This window comes from Salmo salar, chromosome ssa15, assembly GCF_905237065.1.
Source record: "Salmo salar chromosome ssa15, Ssal_v3.1, whole genome shotgun sequence".
Lineage (NCBI taxonomy): Eukaryota > Metazoa > Chordata > Actinopteri > Salmoniformes > Salmonidae > Salmo > Salmo salar.
This window is the reverse complement of record NC_059456.1, coordinates 72206159-72229505: the sequence shown is the minus strand read 5'-3', so window position 1 is coordinate 72229505 and position 23347 is coordinate 72206159. Positions and strand designations below refer to the sequence as shown.

At 41.7% G+C, this 23347-nt stretch overlaps 1 protein-coding gene across 3 annotated transcripts in view; it reads right to left on the bottom strand.

Moving 5' to 3' along the window:
- Positions 1–5075: 5075 nt before the first annotated feature.
- The window catches only part of LOC106572187 (tyrosine-protein phosphatase non-receptor type 11), a 58405-nt gene continuing 40133 nt past the window's right edge, over positions 5076–23347 (bottom strand). For 2 of the 3 annotated variants that reach the window (XM_014146127.2, XM_014146129.2), the window contains exons 5-16: positions 21011–21130; positions 20639–20752; positions 19823–19919; positions 19654–19733; positions 18430–18585; positions 16195–16326; positions 15600–15754; positions 13556–13623; positions 12061–12212; positions 11603–11706; positions 11254–11382; positions 5076–6740 (exon numbers count right to left, since the gene is read on the bottom strand). In XM_014146127.2, coding sequence (XP_014001602.1) covers positions 11292–11382; positions 11603–11706; positions 12061–12212; positions 13556–13623; positions 15600–15754; positions 16195–16326; positions 18430–18585; positions 19654–19733; positions 19823–19919; positions 20639–20752; positions 21011–21130 — 1269 coding nt within the window. In that variant the 3' untranslated portion in view covers positions 5076–6740; positions 11254–11291. The remainder of the gene's footprint in view (positions 6741–11253; positions 11383–11602; positions 11707–12060; positions 12213–13555; positions 13624–15599; positions 15755–16194; positions 16327–18429; positions 18586–19653; positions 19734–19822; positions 19920–20638; positions 20753–21010; positions 21131–23347) is intronic. The other variant, XM_014146128.2, reaches the window with a different exon arrangement.

Below are 23347 nucleotides of genomic sequence, written 5' to 3'. Positions count from 1 at the left end.
TGGTCACACACACAGTTTAGTTCATGTCATAGTGGGTGCAGCGAAATGCTTATTTTACTAGCTCCTAACAATGCAGTAAAATGCCAAACAAGTACAAAATAATAATTATATTCAAGAAATGTCAGAATCCAGTTGACAACCCAAATAGCCCTGTAACAGTAGTTCAAATGCAATCTATACGTACATTACATACACCAGATGAACTTACAGCAGATATACTAAGAATGATATGTACAGCAGTAGATATATTAGAGTGACCTATGTCAAGAATCCAGTATATACATAAATATGTGGTGTGTACAGTATAAACAGCGTAACTAAAACGCAGTAGTAGAAATATGTTGAGAATATAATATTTAAATACACAGTGTGAAACAGGAAGTGTCTGGTGGTTTAATGTCTCTATAACATGGGACAGCAGCGTTGGCTGTGTATGTGTTTGAGTGTGTGTGTGTGTGATAGCTTGTGTGTGTGTGTGCGCATCACCTGGTGTAGATTACTAGTGATGGCTGTTCAACAGTCTGATGGCCTGGTAATAGAAGCTGTTCAACAGTCTGATAGTAATAGAAGCTGTTCAACAGTCTGATGGTCTGGTAATAGAAGCTATTCAACAGTCTGATGGTAATAGAAGATTTTCAACAGTCTGATGGTAATAGAAGCTGTTCAACAGTCTGATGGTCTGGTAATAGAAGCTGTTCAACAGTCTGATGGTAATAGAAGCTGTTCAACAGTCTGATGGTAATAGAAGCTGTTCAACAGTCTGATGGTCTGGTAATAGAAGCTGTTCAACAGTCTGATGGTAATAGAAGCTGTTTAACAGTCTGATGGTCTGGTAATATAAGCTGTTTAACAGTCTGATGGTAATAGAAGCTGTTCAACAGTCTGATGGTGATAGAAGCTGTTCAACAGTCTGATGGTCTGGTAATAGAAGCTGTTCAACAGTCTGATGGTAATAGAAGCTGTTTAACAGTCTGATGGTCTGGTAATATAAGCTGTTTAACAGTCTGATGGTAATAGAAGCTGTTCAACAGTCTGATGGTGATAGAAGCTGTTCAACAGTCTGATGGTCTGGTAATAGAAGCTGTTCAACAGTCTGATTGTAATAGAAGCTGTTCAACAGTCTGATGGTAATAGAAGCTGTTCAACAGTCTGATGGTCTGGTAATAGAAGCTGTTTTTCACTCTCTGGGTCCCGGCTCTGATGTACCTGTACTGACTCCTTTTTTAAAGAATTTTATGTTATCACCGATGACATGGACCAACAACACCACCACTCTTGTCAAAACGGCACAACAGCGCCTATACTTCATAAGGCGGCCGAAGAAATTTGACATGCCACCCCGGGTCCTCTCCAAATACTACCGCTGCACCATCGAGAGTGTCCTGACCAGTTGTATCACGGCCTGGTACGGGAATTGCTCCATCCACGACAGCAAGGCTCTCCAGTGGGTGGTATTATTTCTTATTGTCTTTGCATTGTCGAGAAGGAACCTGCAAGTAAGCATTTCATTGGACTGTGTATACCATGTGTATCCTGAACTTACGACTAATAAAACGTGGAAAATGATAGAACGTTTTTTGCATTTTGCTTTTACCTAATAAATAACCAATGTCTTGCAGAACAAAATCAGTCCACATTTCCCTGCTTATAAGGAAAGGTTGTGCCATCTGTCCACGGGCATCAGCGACAGGAAGTCCCCTTATATCAGCATACAAGAAGGCACTTGACATATTTCATTCATAGATTTTTATTAAACTATAACATTTTGAATCATTTTGTTGTCATTTCTGACATTCTCATTGCATCAGCGCTATAAGCCTGGACAGAAGGCGTTTGGGCTGAGCCAGTGCAAGAGGGAAAAACAGTCTTCATCTGAATACAGGAACAGTCAGAATACCCCTACTCAAATCAGGCATATCGCAACCAACTATGTCAACATCATATTCAAGTAAATTAAGGAGCAGAAATAAAATAACTCTTAGAATTTCTGTATACTTTCAAGAACACCTGCTTAACTGACAATTCATTATCATTATGTTATTATCAATGGTGTAATAACACCAAATAGAAACAAAAATAATAACAATAATCAAACAAATAATCTTATACAATATAAAATGCACCAACAGGAAATGTAAAATTCGAAACACCTCAGTAAATGAAAATAAAATATACAACACTGATGTAATACTTCTAGCAGACTGTCAACATGCTGTACTCTTTTAAAACAGCCAATGGACATCCTGACAGTCACAGATCACAAGTCTGCAGCTACAGGATTTAGCAATTTTGAATAGAATTTCAAGTATTGAAGTGTTAAGAGCGAACACTAATTTTCACTTTAGTCAAATTTTCACATAGTCTCCCACTGACATCAATGCATAACTAAATGAAAATTCATCTTTAAGCTAAGTATGATTCACCCCTCAATGTTTCACCACATCATACAAAGTTTTGACCCTTAGAGGCAAAGTGAAATACAACAGAAACCATCATCAACAACAGTGCAACATAATTAAAGGACTCTATTAAATCAGATCCCATTTAGCCGACATCCACACAGCAGTCATTTTGGCGGTGCTGGAGGTGGAACAGCGTTAGAGCTGTCAAATGCATAAGTGGCTCCTAGCATTATACATAAAGCGGACATTGCCATTGGCTGCAGGGAGTCACATTAAGAGTTCCAAGACTGGAATGTGAGATGTAATCTACACCTCGATTAGGCTGATAGAAACCCTCATTATTTTGTTTAATGATTTTCAATTTGAGCGTCATTATTTCTATGTAGGCTAAACGTTCTCCTTCTGAACTAACGCGAGTGGGACAGGCGTGGCTTTGTGACAATGATCACAAGAGCAGCTGTTCACTGATTTGACAGCTCCAATGCAGTTCCACTTGCCGACACCGCCAAAACATCAGCTATGCGAGTGTCGGCTATCACTGGTTAACGCTTGATCTGATCAAATCTAGGCCTAAGAAAATAGAAACCAAAAATTTCAATTTTCATTCATTGGACAAGATTGAAAGTTCGGCAGACAGTTGAACAATGGAGAAGGTTCATTTGACAAAGATTTTCAATGTTCACTTCAGGATAGCATACCATTTATAGCATACCACTTATAGCATGAGTATTATATCAACAACCAAACTGCAGCGAAATATGTGTCCTATAACACTTAGAACGGAGTTACTGAAACATAATTTGAAGGGAAATACTGAAACATCAGACTTTCAGTACTGCTGAAAGTTACTGCACTGGTGTTAGGATGAGCAAGGGATGATGTAGTCAAGCCCTAGTTGAAAGGCCTGAACACTATGCACAAGAACAGCTCTGCACAACCAGCAGACGACACTGCACAGCCTCTATGTAGCCAACCAGCAGGGTCGCTCAAAAGGATGACATCATTGAGCCGCTGGCTAAATCCAGTGTGAACACTTTAGACATTAGATTTTTATGCAAAATGCTAAGAATAGTTAAGAAGCCACTGCCCATATATATATATATATATATATATATATATATATATATATATATATATACTGCTCAAAAAAATAAAGGGAACACTAAAATAACACATCCTAGATCTGAATGAATGAAATAATCTTATTAAATACTTTTTTCTTTACATAGTTGAATGTGCTGACAACAAAATCACACAAAAATAATCAATGGAAATCCAATTTATCAACCCATGAAGGTCTGGATTTGGAGTCACACTCAAAATGAAAGTGGAAAACCACACTACAGGCTGATCCAACTTTGATGTAATGTCCTTAAAACAAGTCAAAATGAGGCTCAGTAGTGTGTGTGGCCTCCACGTGCCTGTATGACCTCCCTACAACGCCTGGGCATGCTCCTGATGAGGTGGCGGATGGTCTCCTGAGGGATCTCCTCCCAGACCTGGACTAAAGCATCCGCCAACTCCTGGACAGTCTGTGGTGCAACGTGGCGTTGGTGGATGGAGCGAGACATGATGTCCCAGATGTGCTCAATTGGATTCAGGTCTGGGGAACGGGCGGGCCAGTCCATAGCATCAATGTCTTCCTCTTGCAGGAACTGCTGACACACTCCAGCCACATGAGGTCTAGCATTGTCTTGCATTAGGAGGAACCCAGGGCCAACCGCACCAGCATATGGTCTCACAAGGGGTCTGAGGATCTCATCTCGGTACATAATGGCAGTCAGGATACCTCTGGTGAGCACATGGAGGGCTGTGCGGCCCCCCAAAGAAATGCCACCCCACACCATGACTGACCCACCGCCAAACCGGTCATGCTGGAGGATGTTGCAGGCAGCAGAACGTTCTCCACGGCGTCTCCAGACTCTGTCATGTCTGTCACATGTGCTCAGTGTGAACCTGCTTTCATCTGTGAAGAGCACAGGGCGCCAGTGGCGAATTTGCCAATCTTGGTGTTCTCTGGCAAATGCCAAACGTCCTGCACGGTGTTGGGCTGTAAGCACAACCCCCACCTGTGGATGTCGGGCCCTCATACCACCCTCATGGAGTCTGTTTCTGACCGTTTGAGCAGACACATGCACATTTGTGGCCTGCTGGAGGTCATTTTGCAGGGCTCTGGCAGTGCTCCTCCTGCTCCTTCTTGCACAAAGGCGGAGGTAGCGGTCCTGCTGCTGGGTTGTTGCCCTCCCTACGGCCTCCTCCACGTCTCCTGATGTACTGGCCTGTCTCCTGGTAGCGCCTCCATGCTCTGGACACTACGCTGACAGACACAGCAAACCTTCTTGCCACAGCTCGCATTGATGTGCCATCCTGGATGAGCTGCACTACCTGAGCCACTTGTGTGGGTTGTAGACTCTGTCTCATGCTACCACTAGAGTGAAAGCACCGCCAGCATTCAAAAGTGACCAAAACATCAGCCAGGAAGCATAGGAACTGAGAAGTGGTCTGTGGTCACCACCTGCAGAACCAGTCCTTTATTGGGGGTGTCTTGCTAATTGCCTATAATTTCCACCTGCTGTCTATTCCATTTGCACAACAGCATGTGAAATTTATTGTCAATCAGTGTTGCTTCCTAAGTGGACAGTTTGATTTCACAGAAGTGTGATTGACTTGGAGTTACATTGTGTTGTTTAAGTGTTCGCTTTATTTTTTTGAGCAGTGTATATATATATTACTGAAGGCTCTTTGCTGTGTGGTGTCACCCTTCATATGACATCATCACTGATGTCGGTTTTTACTCCCCCAAACAAAGTCAAGCCAGGATTATAACCATCTTGCAAATTACTTTTTGGAGACAAATCTACTCTTTAATCTTGGGCTGTAGGCCATCTGGCCCAGTAATATTCATAAAGACTTCAGTGATGGCAGCCTGGCTAGCATCCTGACATTTCTTCTCCTCTATCCCATTTTCTGCTACCCTTGTCTATCTCTCACTTGGCAAATGTTTAACCCTGTTTATTATGCCATTCGATTAGGAGGAAAACCTTCGCTGAAACCAACGGGAGTTACAACCTACACAGAGAGAGAAAGACTGCAGATCCGACCGATTTTATCGTTTGACGTTGACCTCAAAATTTATATAAAACAGGATCTGTAAAGCAACTGCAAATTCAGAGAATTGTGCTTTCTGTCAACTGATAATAATGGAATTGGATCTTTCTTTATTCAGAGGTAATACCGCACTAACATTAAAAACCATGTCCTGTACATTACAAAATCACACCAATAATAACAAGAAAAGAAACAAGAATGAATTGAAAGGACACAGATTAAAACTAAATAAATAGAAAAATTGCACAAGTTAATTGATGCTTCAAGCTCCCCCCTTCCAGCAACCACAGGACAAGAAACAAAATGGAGTCCGGAGAGGAGCTCATTATCCTTGATTGAATAGGCTCTCAGTAGCTGTGATGATGGAACCACTACAGTAGATGAGCATGGCACAAAAGACCATCGGTGGAACCAATAAGATAAACAAATCAGCTCCCCACTGACAAAGGCCCATTGAAAATATCCTGACTTTCCTCTTGCCTTTCATGGGAAAGGGTTGTGTAAGGACTTTGCTTGTCCGTGCCAGTGCCTCAGTGGTAGGAGATCGCTTCACTGTTTCCCCGCCATTACTCAACACTGCAGTAATGACAGCTGCTAGCAAAAACAGAACATTGCTAGAGTCTTTGGTTCAAGTAGATGACAGCCAGCAGAGAGAGTGAGAGAGCACTTTGAATTGAATTGAGAGAGAGAGAGAGAGCGAGAGAGAGAGAGAGGATTCCAACAGCGCAAAGAGAAACGGCATAGCTTCACCCTTTCTTGTCCCGTCCACCCCATTCATGGTTGAACACGATGGAGCAAAACATCACCTGAACATTGAGTACACCATTGTTTGTTTCTTGTGTCGATTTAGTTCGAAAGTCTACAGAAATAAGCAAAGGACATTTGTTGGGTTGGTTGGTGGGTTAGGGGATGAGATGGAACAACTGTGGGACCAAATACGGGGGTTACAGACATGTCTGTAGACGAGGCACTTTGTCTGGAGACAGGAGAGGCTGTAGAGACTTGAAGTCATTCAGAGAGAGAGAGAGAGAGAGAGAGGGGGAGATGGGGGGTGGAGATAGAAGGACAAGAGCACTGTGCTGTACCCCTCTCTCCTTGGAGAGGGAGGCTCCAGACAGCCAGCAGGGCAGCGGGGAGGGGGGGGGGGGGTGTTCCACTGCCAGGGGGGTCAGGGGCCAGAGCTCCACAGGTCCCCCATGGTGCGCTGGCGAAGCGGCACCTCTGTTGAAACTGAAGCACACACAACGGCACACCACTTTAGACATACACAGAACCACTCTGCATAGAAACGCACACAACAAACAGTTGTTCGCATGACATCCTAATTAATACTAGAATCACTATGATAGTCAATAGCAAAATGTATGTGTTTTTGTGACGTCTTCCCTCATCTGGAATATGTCTGGAACCAATTCATTGGAAAACACTGACATTTCTGTCCTGTGTTGCTAGAACAACTGCTTGTCTGTAGACACTGAGTTCTGTATTTTCGAAGGTTTACTGGGTCAAATTCTGTTGAGATTTGATTATTTATTTCCCCGAGTACCCAAGGAGCCCGTATATACACAATGACACAGTTTGACCCTGCCTTGGTGTTCCCTTTTTAGGGAGCGGGATCTTTAGAAACTCTTGAAAGGAACCCAACAGTATGCAGAAGTGCATCTCAAATATGATGGTTTATTAACACTTGACAGATTGAGACGACATAACTGCTTGCTAACATCTCTCCATCTGCGCCCGCTCTCAGGGTAGCAGAGGATATATCCCAGGCCCACAACCAATGAGGACCTAACAATTAAGACAGTTATAACCAATCACACACATGCATTCTTTGATAATGCACTGAACAAGTTCATGCACATTTAACCAATGCACCATGTGCATAACACTGCTGTATATTCTCATACACAACATTTCCCACCCCACTTGCATTGTTTTTTTCAGATATCGGCTCTACTGTAACCATTGTACTCAGTTGAAGAGGGCTAAATCTGATTGAAATGTTAAGTTTAATCACATTGTTAAACTTGTATAACCTCCTGACCTCCACATCTTCTGTATGTTGTTGTAGTTTGTTATGCAAACCGTTTTTATGATGCAAAGAACATTTCTGCCAAAATAGACAAAATGCCTTCTTAAATCTTCTTTGCCAATAATGATTATTTTTCCTATTACTAATTAAGCTGTTTAATGTTGGTTACTTTCTAAATGTAATCCGTTAGTTACCTGGCCAAATTTGGAATCAGTAATATAACGTTTGGATTACCCAAACTCGAATATAATCTGATTACTTTTAGTTACTTTTAAATGGTGTTCCCCTAAAGAGGTATTAGAAGATGTATGTAGGAATATTACCAATTGAATGACATTATTGTAGGATAAATCAATGTTAGCATTTACATAGCTGGCCATAAATGATAGTTGCGTTTTACTTATGGGTTGGTTATGTACAGTTGAAGTCGGACGTTTAAATACACTTAGGTTGGAGTCATTTAACTTGTTTTTCAACCACTCCACAAATGTATTGTTAACAAACTATAGTTTTGGCAAGTCGGTTTAAGACATCTACTTTGTGCATGACACAAGTAATTTTTCCAACAATTGTTTACAGACAGATTATTTCGCTTATAATTCACTGTATCACAATTCCAGGGGGTCAGAAGTTTACATACACTAAGTTGACTGTGCATTTAAACAGCTTGGACAATTCCTGAAAATGATGTCGTGGCTTTAGAAGCTTCTAGCTAATTGACATAATTTGAGTCAATTGGAGGTGTACCTGTGGATGTATTTCAAGGCCTTCCTTCAAACTCAGTGCCTTTTTGCTTGACATCATTGGAAAATTAAAAGAAATCAGCCAACACCTCAGAAAAATAATTGTAGACCTCCACAAGTCTGGTTCATCTTTGGGAGCAAAATCCAAACGCCTGAAGGTACCACGTTCATCTGTACAAACAATAGTACGCAAGTATAAACACCATGGGACCACGCAGCCGTCATACCGCTCAGGAAGGAGACGCGTTCTGTCTCCTAGAGATGAACATTCTTTGGTGCGAAAAGTGCAAATCAATCCCAGAACAACAGCAACGGACCTTGTGAAGATGCTGGAGGAAACAGGTACAAAGGTATCTATATCCACAGTAAAAGTAGTCCTATTTCAACATAACCTGAAAGGCTGCTCAGCAAGGAAAAAGCCACTGCTCCAAAACCGCCATAAAAAAGCCAGACTACGGTTTGGAACTGCACATGGGGACAAAGATTGTACTTTTTGGAGAAATGTCCTCTGGTCTGATGAAACAAAAATATAACTGTTTTGCCATAATGACCATCATTATGTTTGGAGGAAAAAGGGAGAGGCTTGCAAGCCGAAGAACACCATCCCAACCGTGAAGCACAGGGGTGGCAGCATCATGTTGTGGGGGTGCTTTGCTGCAGGAGGGACTGGTGCACTTCACAAAATAGATGGCATCATGAGGAAGGACATTTATGTGGATATATTGAAGCAACATCTCAAGACATCAGTCGGGAAGTTAAAGCTTGGTCGCAAATGGGTCTTCCAAATGGACAATGACCCAAAGCATACTTCCAAAGTTGTGGCAAAATGGCTTAAGGACAACAAAGTCAAGATATCGGAGTGGCCATCACAAAGCCCTGACCTCAAGCCTATAGAAGATTTGTGGGCAGAACTGAAAAAGCTTGTGCAAGCAAGGAGGCCTACAAACCTGACTCAGTTACACCAGCTCTGTCAGGAGGAATGGGCCAAAATTCAACCAACTTACTGTGGGAAGCTTGTGAAAGGCTACCCGAAACATTTGACCCAAGTTAAACAGTTTAAAGGCAATGCTACCAAATACTAATTGAGTGTATATAAACTTCTGACCCACTGGGAATGTGATGAAAGAAATAAAAGCTGAAATATATCACTCTACTATTATTCTGACATTTCACATTCTTAAAATAAAGTGGTGATCCTAACTGACCTAAGACAGGGACTTTTTTACTAGGATTAAATGTCAGGAATTGTGAAAAACTGAGTTTAAATGTATTTGGCTAAGGTGTATGTAAACTTCCGACTTCAAATCTAGGCTTCTTCTAACCAATTTCTTTCTACCACAGATAATACGATTAGGCTCGATTTTTACATTAAAAAGTCTGTCAGATTTCCAGTCATTCCAATTCATTTAATACCCCTTAATCTTCAAGAATACGACTTAGAAATATGGAAATATAGATTAGCCAAATTGTTTTACCTGAGCATAGCTTATTAGCCTACTCTGTTGTTTATGATTTTGTTGTCATGGAGAACTGATTGGGCTCATTGCTTTGAGTTGAAAAATAAAGGCTGCTGTCATGGAATGGCATGCTTTGAGCACTACCGAAAAGTGCTATTTGCATGTGAAAAAGGTACGGCAAAAGCGCAATTTGCTATAGGCTTATTGTTTATGTTTTAGTTGGTGACACCATAGGATTAGGAATTAGAATACCTAATTATTTTAAACACATTTTTTTTATTGTCACATACACCAGATTGCTGCAGTGAAATGTGTTGTTTTACAGGGTCAGTCATAGAAGTAGGTCACTCCTGGAGCACATTTGGGTTAAGTGCCTTGCTCAAAGGCACGTGAACAGATTTTTCACCTTGTCGGCTCGGGTATTCGAACCAGCGACCTTTCGGTTACTGGCCCAACACTCTAACCGCTAGGCTACCTGCCGCCCAGGATCTAAGGATTTAATACGATCTCTATTGGTGACACTTTGATATCTCGATAATTTGCAGTCTATCAAAAGTGTGCAAGTTTGAGCATGTGTCCATTAGGCCTATGGATTATTTTATTTATCAGCATGAATTACATTGCGCAATAAAAGCCCCACTCGTGGTCTTCGTAAATTAAACTAGTATGGAGCACAATACCACGGAGGTGTTGGGAGGAACATTTTTCACTGGCTGTCCACTGGTCTCAAAAACAAGGATTTATAGGCAGCTTAAACTTTTTAAAATCAACCATTATTGGGATTAAATACAGAAATACATTTGTGATGAGCCATCCACAACAACCACAATCCGCAAGGTGCAAATAGCTAAATGAGAGAGCAGCAGTGTGATTCACATCAATGCGCTATGTAGCTATCAATAATAAGTGATATCCGTATCGCCCGTAGGCTACACCACTGCTGTCGTCCTTACCTCTAAGCGTTTATTCAAATTGGATAATCTTTGGATGCAGACAGCAGTCTCACCATTGAAAGACATAGCTTGGACTGTAGCCTATAAACGTCTATTCCTGCTCTTTTCCCCGCGATCCATCAAACGCATTTGACGCATTCGCTCAGGCGGAACAAACTTAAACTGATTTGAATGTAATTGAGAAAACAGAAAGGTGTTTTTCTTTTTGACAACCACCTTTAAAAGTAAAAGTGAATTTAAAAGTAATCCTAGAAGTAATCATCTGGTTTTTCAAAAGTATCTGTAATCTGATTACAATATCTTTGCTGGTAACGTAATGGATTACCCTTTTTTTTGTACATGTAATCCGTTATTCCCTAACCCTGTATATCAAATAGAGCAATTATATGGAGCAGTTCCTCAACAAAAAGTTAGGAATGATTTAGCTAAGAAAATAACAATAACACTTTACTTAGGTATGCCGGTATGATGCTTTGTAACTTGTTATAAGCAGGTATGATCCTTTATAATGTCTTCTATAATTTATTACTAAACAAGCCACAGTAATTTAACACTCACAGAGAGGTTGAGAGAGGCAGAGGTCTGTGGCTGAACTTTTACTTCCTGGTGTTACTGCTGTTCCCAGAGGTACTTGGGTTCTTGATGTTCAGGTTCTCATACACAGCGGACGGGTCGTCGTTTGTCACCCTGCATCACACAAAAATGGACACACGCACGCACGCACGCAGGCACGCACACACACAGACAAAACATGGTGAGATGAAATTCCGATTCATGTTCATTCGGACAATGTTTATTGAATTTGGATGGAATGATATAGATGACAGCGGTAGTGTGTATTTAGAGAGAATAAAACAGTGTTTGCCTGTGTACTATATGAGCAGTGTGTATTTGCAGGGCTACTCACACAGAGGAGGAGCGTGACACACAGGTCATGTTGGGTTTTGACCGAGCGTTGGTCATCTGGGGGTATTTGATATTGGAGTACTCCCTCTCCTTTGTCTTATTCCTCTGCAATGAAAGCAGCCACAATAAACTATATTATTTTAGCTTGAAAAATAAGATTATCATTGAAACATTGAGGCAAGATAACATAACAGGCACCTGGCCAACTTGCTTAGCTGGTTGACACCATGAAATGTACTACCTGTATCTCGGGTTTATCTTGATTGTTCCTTTGAATGAAGCTATCATATAATGCTTGGGGCTCCAACTGTAAGGCAGTCACTCTTGAAATCATGTACTGCGATAATACTGTTAGTGTGTGTGGTAGTTACTGGAACCTTTCAAATGAAACTACTACTGTAGTGGCAATATTATAGTATAACTAATTCCACTACTCCTACTACTGTGTTTGGTAGGTACCTGCTCCTCCTCCAGTCTCTTCTGTGCCGTGTCAATGTACTGCTGGACAGCCATGTAGATGAACTTATACTGGGCCTCTGTCTGCACCATGCCTGACCGCTGCTGACGAACCCTCTGGATGGTCTTAGGGATGTCGATGTCACAGTCTAATCCTGAAACACACGCAAGCACAAAAGGTCAAAAGGCAGCATATTTAGCATGGATACACTAATACCTACTACATGCAGATCGATCCCAAGACTGGATCTCAGAGCAGTAACGTTTAGATAGGACTGATATCAAAGTTATAACATTTGGATAGGATTGATGTCAGTGCGGTAATGTTTGGATATGACTGATTTTATTAGCGGTAACGTTTGGATAGGACTGATGTCAGAACCATCATGTTTGGATAGGACTGATGTCAGAACCATCATGTTTGGATAGGACTGATGTCAGAACCATCATGTTTGGATAGGACTGATGTCAGAACCATCATGTTTGGATAGGACTGATGTCAGAACCGTCATGTTTGGATAGGACTGATGTCAGAACCGTCACGTTTGGATAGGACTGATGTCAGAACCGTCACGTTTGGATAGGACTGATGTCAGAACCGTCATGTTTGGATAGGACTGATGTCAGAACCGTCATGTTTGGATAGGACTGATGTCAGAACCGTCATGTTTGGATAGGACTGATGTCAGAACCGTCATGTTTGGATAGGACTGATGTCAGAACCGTCATGTTTGGATAGGACTGATGTCAGAACCGTCATGTTTGGATAGGACTGATGTCAGAACCGTCATGTTTGGATAGGACTGATGTCAGAACCGTCATGTTTGGATAGGACTGATGTCAGAACCGTCATGTTTGGATAGGACTGATGTCAGAACCATCATGTTTGGATAGGACTGATGACAGAACCGTCATGTTTGGATAGGACTGATGTCAGAACCATCATGTTTGGATAGGACTGATGTCAGAACCATCATGTTTGGATAGGACTGATGTCAGAACCGTCATGTTTGGATAGGACTGATGTCAGAACCATCATGTTTGGATAGGACTGATGTCAGAACCATCATGTTTGGATAGGACTGATGTCAGAACCGTCATGTTTGGATAGGACTGATGTCAGAACCGTCATGTTTGGATAGGACTGATGTCAGAACCGTCATGTTTGGATAGGACTGATGTCAGAACCGTCATGTTTGGATAAGACTGATGTCAGAACCATCATGTTTGGATAGGACTGATGTCAGAACCGTCATGTTTGGATAGGACTGATGTCAGAACCATCATGTTTGGATAGGACTGATGTCAGAACCATCATGTTTGGATAGGACTGATGTCAGAACCGTCATGTTTGGATAGGACTGATGTCAGAACCGTCATGTTTGGATAGGACTGATGTCAGAACCATCATGTTTGGATAGGACTGATGTCAGAACCGTCATGTTTGGATAAGACTGATGACAGAACCGTCATGTTTGAAAGTTCAACATTCTCTTACCTTGTCTGTTGATGATGTCAATGAGAATATCAATGACAATGATGGTGCCTGTTCTCCCGATTCCTGCACTAGAAAGACAAAGGAGACAATATGGTGTCATTTTCATAACAGACATACTGCTATTCCGCTAAAGTTCCAAGTAGAATTTTGGGCATGTGTTCCTGAGGACTCCTACACTAATAATAAGTTACACTTCTAAATATTAACAAATCTATATGAAAGACAGTTCAGTTTATGCTTGTGAAAATAAAATATATAACTTAAACGTTAAAATGTTTAAACAAAATTGGGATCCTTAACATTAAGACAAATCCCTATCCAAAAAAACGATGTTTTTTTGCCCACAAAATATAAATCACAATGCAGTTAACACAAAACATATTATTTTCCGTGTTATAGCCTAACTAGACAATAAGCTATGAAGGCCTGGGGAAAGTTGTGTCATTTAAAGCTAAAACGATAAGAAGCAGAAAGTAAACAGCATAGTGAGTGGGTCAATTTCCGCAACAACTAAGTGTTGAAGCGAGAGGCTGAACTTCTCCACTGTTTTGGTGCCCTACACATGGGCAGATACTGGGTGTGACTGCGTGAGAGTAAAGTGTTGCATCTCACTCATCTCAATATCCTAGCCTATTAATTGATGATAGGCCCTGCTTTACTGAAGTTGCGAGACATTGCAAGCCAAGAAATTGCGAGATACAACATTCCATTTGGTACAGCTTTTTTGTATTGATGATAGATATGCCCAGTGCACAGTTCTGACTCTGTCTGTCTGGTGGCCAACCTGCCTATACTGTGTCCCTACCCTCTCTCTCTGTCCCTCACTAGCTCGCTATGAAAGATGTTAGCGGTCATGTTCTCAGAAGAACGGCAACTAATCCCTCTCCTCCTTTCAAAAAATACAGAATCTTAGGAGTCGATTCCTAGTGGAACTGAATCTTGACACTCAGAAATGGGAGTCGACACGGAATTCGAAGAATACATTATTTTGGAGTAGACTCTCCACCACTACGTCATCGTTGTTAACAGTTGCAAAAATGGCAGAGAAAGGCAAGTGACAGCAGCTAAATGAGAAGGAAAGGCAAGCTTTGTGAAGTGGAATTGAGGTACAGTAATAGCAGTACCAGTGCAATGCTTAAAGCTGTTAGTTATAGATTGTCAATGTCATTGAAAGCAAGTCTAAGAAGAGGTAGTTATGTTCTATGTGCACTATTTCTATGCTTCCCGTTCTCTAGGCCTAAGCCTATTTAACTGCTTTTCAGTGACTGCTGCAACTAAAACACGAGGCTATTTGGTAGGCTATTCGCCATGAGTGTACTTAAAACAATCCACAGCTCATTTCTAAAAGAAGCTAATGATCCTCTGTGGCCAAATCACGCTCTCTGGTGTAATATTTTGAACTATTTCATTTATTTCTGTATAGGATTGAGTCATTATATAGCAATTTTTTTTGCAAATGTAATTCTATTTATTTTAAGGGAAGCTTATCTTCCCCTAGCCTATTGCACGCAGGCTTACAAGGCCGAGTTCAAATGCCGACATCAAATTCAAAGCAAATCGGCCCACTCCCTAAGTGGCTGACGAGTAAAGTAAATTCTCAGGCACTGTCTCTGCTCTTTGCAAGAAAGGTGCACAGGTTGGCATCCTCTCTCTGAGCGATGCTCCGCATGGTCCTAAAGACAGCCACTCAAACAATATGCTAAAACAGCCGTTGCGTTTAAATCGGGATTGGAATGATTTTAGTGTACTTTTTTGTAGCATACTTTTACATGTATGGTCTTGAGCTAGGGTATGGTGACTGCCCTGCCATACCCAACTGATGCCCCTGGACCCTTGTAGACTGTCCTAGACTACTACACCTATAATTCTAGCTTCATGTTCTGCCAAACATAACAAATAAGAATGGTCATGTCAAACAGCCCCGGTCACCGTGGTGCAGGCATTTAGGCGTTTGTTATGACTGATGTTATGTCAATAGGGCTTGGAGAGGTGTTGTGTCTGATACATGCTGTCTGTCACAATGTGTGCACCCTGTGTGTTTTACCTGCAGTGGACCACAATGGGCCCGGTGTCTTGAATGGTGCTCTGTGTGCGGTTGACCTGCTCCAGGAAGCTGAGCACGCCCCCAGGCTCGTTGGGAACACCGTGGTCAGGCCAGCTCAGGTACTGGTAGTGCCAGATATACCTCATCGGCTCCCTCTGCAGATTGGGAGAGTCAGCGCTACAGTTTACAGGCCTATTCCAGCATGTGTTTTACCTGGTATTTGCTAGGTCTTGGTAAGACACTCTGTGATAAAAACAGGCGCTTTATTGTTCTAACTTCAATTAATAAAAAAATGATTTAACTATGTTATTGTTATGTAAAAAATTCACCATACTAGCTTACAATTTCTACGGAAATATCAGGTAAAGTGGGCTGCAAAATAATGCATAACTCCAATTTTAACAGCGGTCAATCAGAAATGGCCCATGTGATACCTGTCCATTATAAATTCAATTTCATACAACCAGAAAGTTATACTTAAATCAAGCCCCCAGCAGAAGTGGGCTTATTGTGAAAGAATGTGCCATACTAAAACAGACTACTTTTATAAAGATCCTCCTTTGATTTATGTGGTCACTACAAGGGGCTGTCTTACCCTGTCCAAACGCGTCACCTCCAGTTCCCTCAGGATGTAGTCCTGAGCTGGACGCTCCTCCACGTTCTTCACACACACTTTCCCAAACTCCTTAGTGGCATTGAGGTCAGGCCAGTAGCGCACACACTTGTTCTGATGAGGACAAAGTGGAGCATTAGACAATCTAGAAGGCCCAACTTTTCTTCTCAAGCAGCTTTACAATCACCTTAGCTGTCATACTATCCTGGTAATCCTGACCCCCCCCCCCCCAATCGCTCACCTCCACTCCTAGAATAAAAAATACCAAAAATATACATACTGAACAAAAATATAAATGCAATATGTAAAGTGTTGGTCCCATGTTTCATGAACTGAAATAAAAGATCCCAGACATTTTTCAAACACACAAAAAGCTTATTTATCTCACATTTTGTGCACAAATGTGTTTACATCCCTAGTAGTGAGCATTTTTCCTTTGCCAAGATAATCCATCCACCTGACAGTTACGGCATATCAAGAAGCTAATTGAACAGCATGATCATTACACAGGTGCACCTTGTGCTGGGGACAATAAAAGGCCACTCTAAAAGGGGCAGTTTTGTCACACAACACAATTCCACAGATGTCTCAAGTTTTGAGGGAGCATGTAATTGGCATGCTGACTGCAGGAATGTCCCCCAGAGCTGTTGCCAGAGAATTGAATGTTCATTTCTTTTCCATAAGCCGCCTCCAAAGTCGTTTTAGAGAATTTGGCAGTACGTCCAACCGGCCTCACAATCGCAGACCACGTGTAACCACGCCAGCCCAGGACCTCCACATCCGGCTTCTTCCCCTGTGGGATTGTCTGAGATCAGTCACCAAAAAACTGATGAAACTTAGAAGTATTTCTGTCTGTAATAAATTCCACTTGGATTGGCTGGGCCTGGCTCCCAAGTGGGTGGGCCTGCCCAGTCATGTGAAATCCATAGATTAGGGCTTAATTAATTTATTTCAAATGACTGATATCCTTATATGAACTGTAACTCAGTAAAATAATTGTAATTATTGCATGTAAAATATAAACATTTAAGCTGCCTCCCACATCATTTTAGAGAATTTTGCAGTACGTCCAACCGGCCTCACAACCACAGACCACGTGTAACCACGCCAGCCCAGGACCCCCACATCTGGGCTTATTCACCTGCAGGATCATCTGAGACCAGCCACCCGGAAAGTTGATAAAACTGTGGATTTGCACAACTGAAGAATTTGTCATCCTCATCAGGATCTTGACCTGACAGCAGTTCGGTGTCGTAACCGACTTCAGTGGGCAAATGCTCACTTTCAATGGCCACTGGCATGCTGGAAGTGCTCTTCACAGATGAATCCCGGTTTCAACTGTACCGGGCAGATGGTAGAAAGCGTGTATGGCGTTGTGTGGGCGAGCGGTTTGCTGATGTCAACATTTTGAGTGCCCCATGGTGGTGGTGGGGTTATGGTATGGACAGGCATAAACTACAGACAAGGAACACAACTGCATTTTATCGATGGCAATTTCAGTGCACAGGGATACCATGATGAGACCCTGAGGCCCGTTGTCGTGCCATTCATCCGCCACCATCACCTCATGTTTCAGCATAATAATGCACATCCCCATGTCGCATGGATCTGTACACAATTCCTGGAAGCTGAAAATGGCAAAGTTCTTCCATGGCCTGCATACTCACCAGACATGTCACCCATTGAGCATGTTTGGGATGCTCTGGATCGACGTGGACAACAGCATGTTCCAGTTCCCTCCCATATCCAGCAACTTCGCCAAGCCATTGAGGAGAAGTGGGACAACATTCCACAGGCCACAATCAACAGCCTGATCAGCTCTATGCGAAGGAGATGTGTCACGCTGCAAGAGGCAAATGGTGGTCACACCAGATACTGGTCTGGTTTTCTGATCCACACCCCTAACTTTTTTTTAAGGTATCTGTGACCAACAGATGCATATCTGTATTCCCAGTCATGTGAATGAATTTATTTCAATTGACTGATTTCCTTATATGAACTGTAACTCAGTAAAATTGTTGCATGTTGCGTTTTTGTTCAGTGTAGTATTACATTATACTGACTTGAATAGGAACGCCTGATCTAGTAATTATATTTCGTTCTCTGAACATTGTTTTTGTTGAAAAGAGCAAACGGATCCACACCACAGAGGAATGTAAGTGGTTCCATAGACGAGACCGATATCGCCCGTTCTACATTCTATTTCTATGACCTCACCCGTCCTCTCTCCATCTCCTTGGTGGTCATGACAATGACATGTGTGTTCTCCTGGTAGACCATCTTCCAGAAGTCCACCACAGTGTTCTGTAGGCAGCCCTGGGTGGCGATGAAAACCTTGCCCTCCTCCACGTGACAGCCCTCTTCATGCATACTCTGGGGGAGAGAAACATATTTCATTCATTCATTCCATGTCTTCATTGGTGAGGAACATATAAAACATTGATAGCCTAGTGGTGGTTCAGTCTGTTGGTGCTTTAGCCAACTCCTCACTGTGTTAGTTCATTTTCATGCCAAACATGTAAGAGTTGGCTGCGACAGCGCATAGGCTACAGTATAGGACCCGGACAAAACTTTAGGGCCTGTCTGTGACAATATGTACGGATACTTTACTAGAGACATTGTGAGAAACTTCTAGTTTCCAGTGCTCAGATTGATTTCAAGTTACGTGACTATGTTTCACATCAGAATATGGCCATCGATGAACATGCATCTCATTCTGCATTTCTAACCGTTGTTTATTATGGTGCTTTAATATTTAATTGTAAGGGCCGAATCAAATTCAAGCCACATTTTCATTTAGTCATGCATTGATGAAGTGGATGTTAGGATTCGTCCCTAAGTGCCATGTAAATTATTCCACTCAGCAATAGACAGGTTGGTTGTTTAGCAACAAAACCGATGCATGCGCAACTATGGGGCAAAACAGACAGGGTTTTGTCGACAACATGTAAACTATATTTCGTCGCGAATGTTTATTGAAAACATAAATAGCCCTTGTTGTCTCTCAAATACATCATTACAGTTGTTGGTTACATTTTACATTTTTACATTTGAGTAATTTAGCAGACGCTCTTATCCAGAGCGACTTACAGTAGAGTGCATACATTTTCATACATTTCATTTTTTTTCTTTTCTTTTTTTTTCATACTGGTCCCCCGGTTAGCTAGCTAGCGAATTTTAGCTATGTTAGCATTGACGTGACATCAATCAAAACACCTCAGAACAAGACATGGTATCAAGAACAAGATAAAACGAGCAACCTATGATTCCCTACATGGCAGCTTCTTGTCACGGTTGCTCACTGTCTGACCATCCAGAATCACAACAGATGGACTTCTGCCCCATTGAAGAGCGCTCATCGTTTTTGTGGCCTCGTCAGATAACTCATCTATAAAGTGCATCACTAAATTCTTGATTCTATCATTCATCTCCAGAACTCACTCTGATGTAGTTGGCATTGATGTAGTCTGAGCCAGGCACATCTGCGTCTGCTTCCCTGATCTCCACCCGCGTAGTGTCGACTGGAACATAGATACACAGGGACTAGGGTCTTTAGTCTCGCATGCACACAGTTTTGTAGACAGGATGTACAGGTCGGTATTTCACTCACAAGGGAGGATGTTCTTGTATCTGTTTTTACTCTTGTTCTCTGCTGTCTGTCCTTCTTTCCTGGGGTAGAGGAGCTTACACTCCTGCTGCTGTAGCACCTGGGAGAAGACAGGAGAAAGAAGAGAAGAACAAAAAGAGATTAGAAAAAAATGAAAGGTTATAGAGAAAGAAGAGATACAATAAAATCATACAGAGGCAGCATCTGAAATGGCATTCCTTCCATCTAGTGCACAACTTTTGACCAGGGCCTTAGGGAGCTATTTTTGACTCCCCCGTGTGAAGAGCCCGACGTGAGCCACAGACAACCCAGCTTATGCTTTAACTATTCCACTAAGAACATCGGTCTGACATGAAAGGTAAATATGATGAAATCATAAGCTAGTTCAGTTTGTTTTAGGACCGCTTTTTGTGTGTTTGGCCACACATACAGTAGGGGTCACTATGGAGAAGATGAAAATCAAATCATGGAGATCAAAACTCTGCTAGAAAACAGGAGGCTGAAAGTTAAATCTCTCACCACAAGAGGTCACAATGAGACAAATCCCTTAGATCCAGGTTATGTCCTAAATGGCACCATACTCCCTAGTGTCCTACCTTTGACCAGGGCCATTAACCAGACCATGACAGAAACCAGTGGCGTCCGTCTTAGAGTTAACAATAATGTTCTTTGGGTTGTCCCTCAGAAAATGCCTCATGAACATACTGGATTTCCATTCCCCTCGTCTTGACTTTCATGTTTTGGAATATGAGATGATATATGTGATCTAGAATAATTGAAACACACTGGTGGTGGTGTTGACATCACCCCCCCTTGTACCTCAAACTCTTCCCAGAACCCTTGTTTGGGCTTCTCGGAGTTGTCCGCCACTTTGTTGAGCTCCTTTACCCTGTTCTCAATGTTGGCGGCATTTATTCTGGTGGCATTGAAGGGCTTTCGTTGGAAAAAGGGAAGAGAAATACATTCATAAATTAATTCCATGGATTATCATATGATCCACCATTCACATTCAAGTATATGTTATAGAATGTGCAGCTCTACCATACTTGGACTTACACATAATTACATATTTAACACATCTGATTTTCAGAGTAGATGTTCTGGAAACAACGTGGCTTCCATTTCTTTTACAAGGACATTGTTTTATTGTTTTATGTGCGTCTGTCTGAACGCACTGGTCCAGTCTCTCACCTGTTTGAGGTGAACAACAATTCCACTCTTCTCCACCATGGGGTTCTTCTTGTAGTGATCCACCAGGTCAGCTAGCGTGTCAAACCTCTCTCCTCCGCCCACATCATACTTCCCATCCTGCTGGAGCCACACAGAAACTCTGTTAGTAGGGATGGAGAACATTCAGCCTGCTGCACAGTCAATATGGAAGCTCTAGTCTACAGTGCCTGGCATTGCCTTATGTCAGATGGCATCACTCCTTCGTGACACTCGTCCCTCAATCAGTGCAGGCGGAATCGCTGTGCTATCTGACCTAAGACAATGCAATGCTAAAGAAGAAGCTTTTTTAAACTCTCTCCATAGTTGAAATAGTTGCAATTTTTGAAAAATCTATGAGTGTGCTTTATTAACTATCGTCCTAAATCGAAATATTTAATCATTTTGACAAATGTAATTATTTTATATTACACAAATGTCGTCTATGGTTGACTGAACATCTTACTACATTACACAGACTAAAGTTATTACCACAAAATAATTACAAGAAATACACATCCTGTTTACTTCAGATTGGTGATGTTAGTGTAAAAGTTTATAGTCATTACGATCTCACAACATCAATTGCTTAAAATATATCAATATCTTTGGTTTAGTAAATATGTTTTTGTCATAGTGCGCCAGTTCGTAGTGGAACTGAAAACACAGCTGCTTATAAATGTCTCTGACCTGACATGAATTCACAGATTTTATGGTTAGCTATCACTCAAATGAAAGCCAACCTCTGTCGCTATTTAGAAACCGATGTGAGGTGGTGATTCGTTGAAATGATCCAGTCAAGAAAAGTGTTAACTTTTTCGTATTAGCCATCTACCAGAAAAAAAATCTTACAGAGATATAAGTTGATAAATGGCTACTACAGGTTTTCATCTACCGACTGGTGTATGTAGTATACCCAAGATCTTTGAGGTTTGTCTCTTAGAAGAGTTTAAAAGGGACATGTCGCCATAGTTATTTTCCCAGTTCCATTGATTTCAATACAATATTGATTTGAGTGATTCATTTTGCTCGCTACTGATTACAGTAGAACAAGGCCGCTTGGTAAATATTGGTGCGTGTGCACTTATAAGGTACTAATTAAGCAAAATACAAGTAATCTGTGAGACGTATGTTTAAGACAAATGTTTATGTTTTGGTGTTCAAAATATCATGACATATTTCAGCATATTGATTATGAGTTTGGACATTTAAAACCTGTGTTTTCACACTAGGCTTTTAATTAAAAAATCCATGACAACAGGAAGCAGAAAACAGTATCATTTCCAATTTAAAAGTAGAAATGTTACTTTTAACAATATTTTTCAATGGGATTCTGCTTAATCAGGAAAAAACCTTAACTGAATGATCCCAAAAAACCTGCTATGATTTATTGATTTTGATGTCATTGGTGAAATCATGAAAATGTGTTTCTTGCCTTCTGTTAGCGCTGTTTGCTACCCCTACTAGCCTGCTAGCCCCCACTATCCTGCTAGCCTTACAAGCCTGCTTTCCCTACTAGCCTGCTAGCCCTGCCAGATAGCCTGATAGGCCTATCTAGCTGGCAGGATAGGGGCTACAAGCATGCTAGTTCATACTAGACTGCCAGCTAGCTTGTTAGCCCTACAAGCCTGCTAGTCCCTATATTCCTAGCTGCCCTACTGGTCTTCTAGCCCTGCCAGGTAACCTGCTAGACCCTAAGCCAAAGGCCTTTCTATAATAAAAGCTAGCCTGTAAGAGTGTAGCCTACTGCTAGCTAGGCCTGTTTTCAACTAATCAAGCCCCTGCTAATTTGAATCAGGTGTGCTTGTGTTAGGATATATGGAATAATGGTTGGGCCCACGACAGATTGAGAAAAGCTGCTCTAGCTCTTAGTCTAGTAGTCTAAACAATGAAGTCTATCAAAATATGTGGTGCTCTACAAATTGCTTACCAAGGTGTGTTATGCAAAGATGGTATATTATAAGAGTAACGATTGCAGTGCCATCCGGCTCACAGAAGGCGCAGGGTAGCGAGTACCTGTCAGGTGAGCCAGAAGCGATGACCCTCATTGTATTTTTTATATTCACTTCTGGAAACACAGTGACGACTAGGAAAGACTAGTTGACAACCATGGAAGTATGGTGACAGCTAGGAAAGACTGCTGATACCTGGGAAAAGACCAGAGACGGGGAGTGGAGGCTTGGCAGGCTGAAGCACGACCTTTACAAGGAGGTACCCACTATCAATCACCATGAAAAGATATATAATAACATACCCCCAAGGTCGGACGAGAGTGAGGTAGGATGATCGACCTACAGGACAGACCACTGTTATGATCAGCCC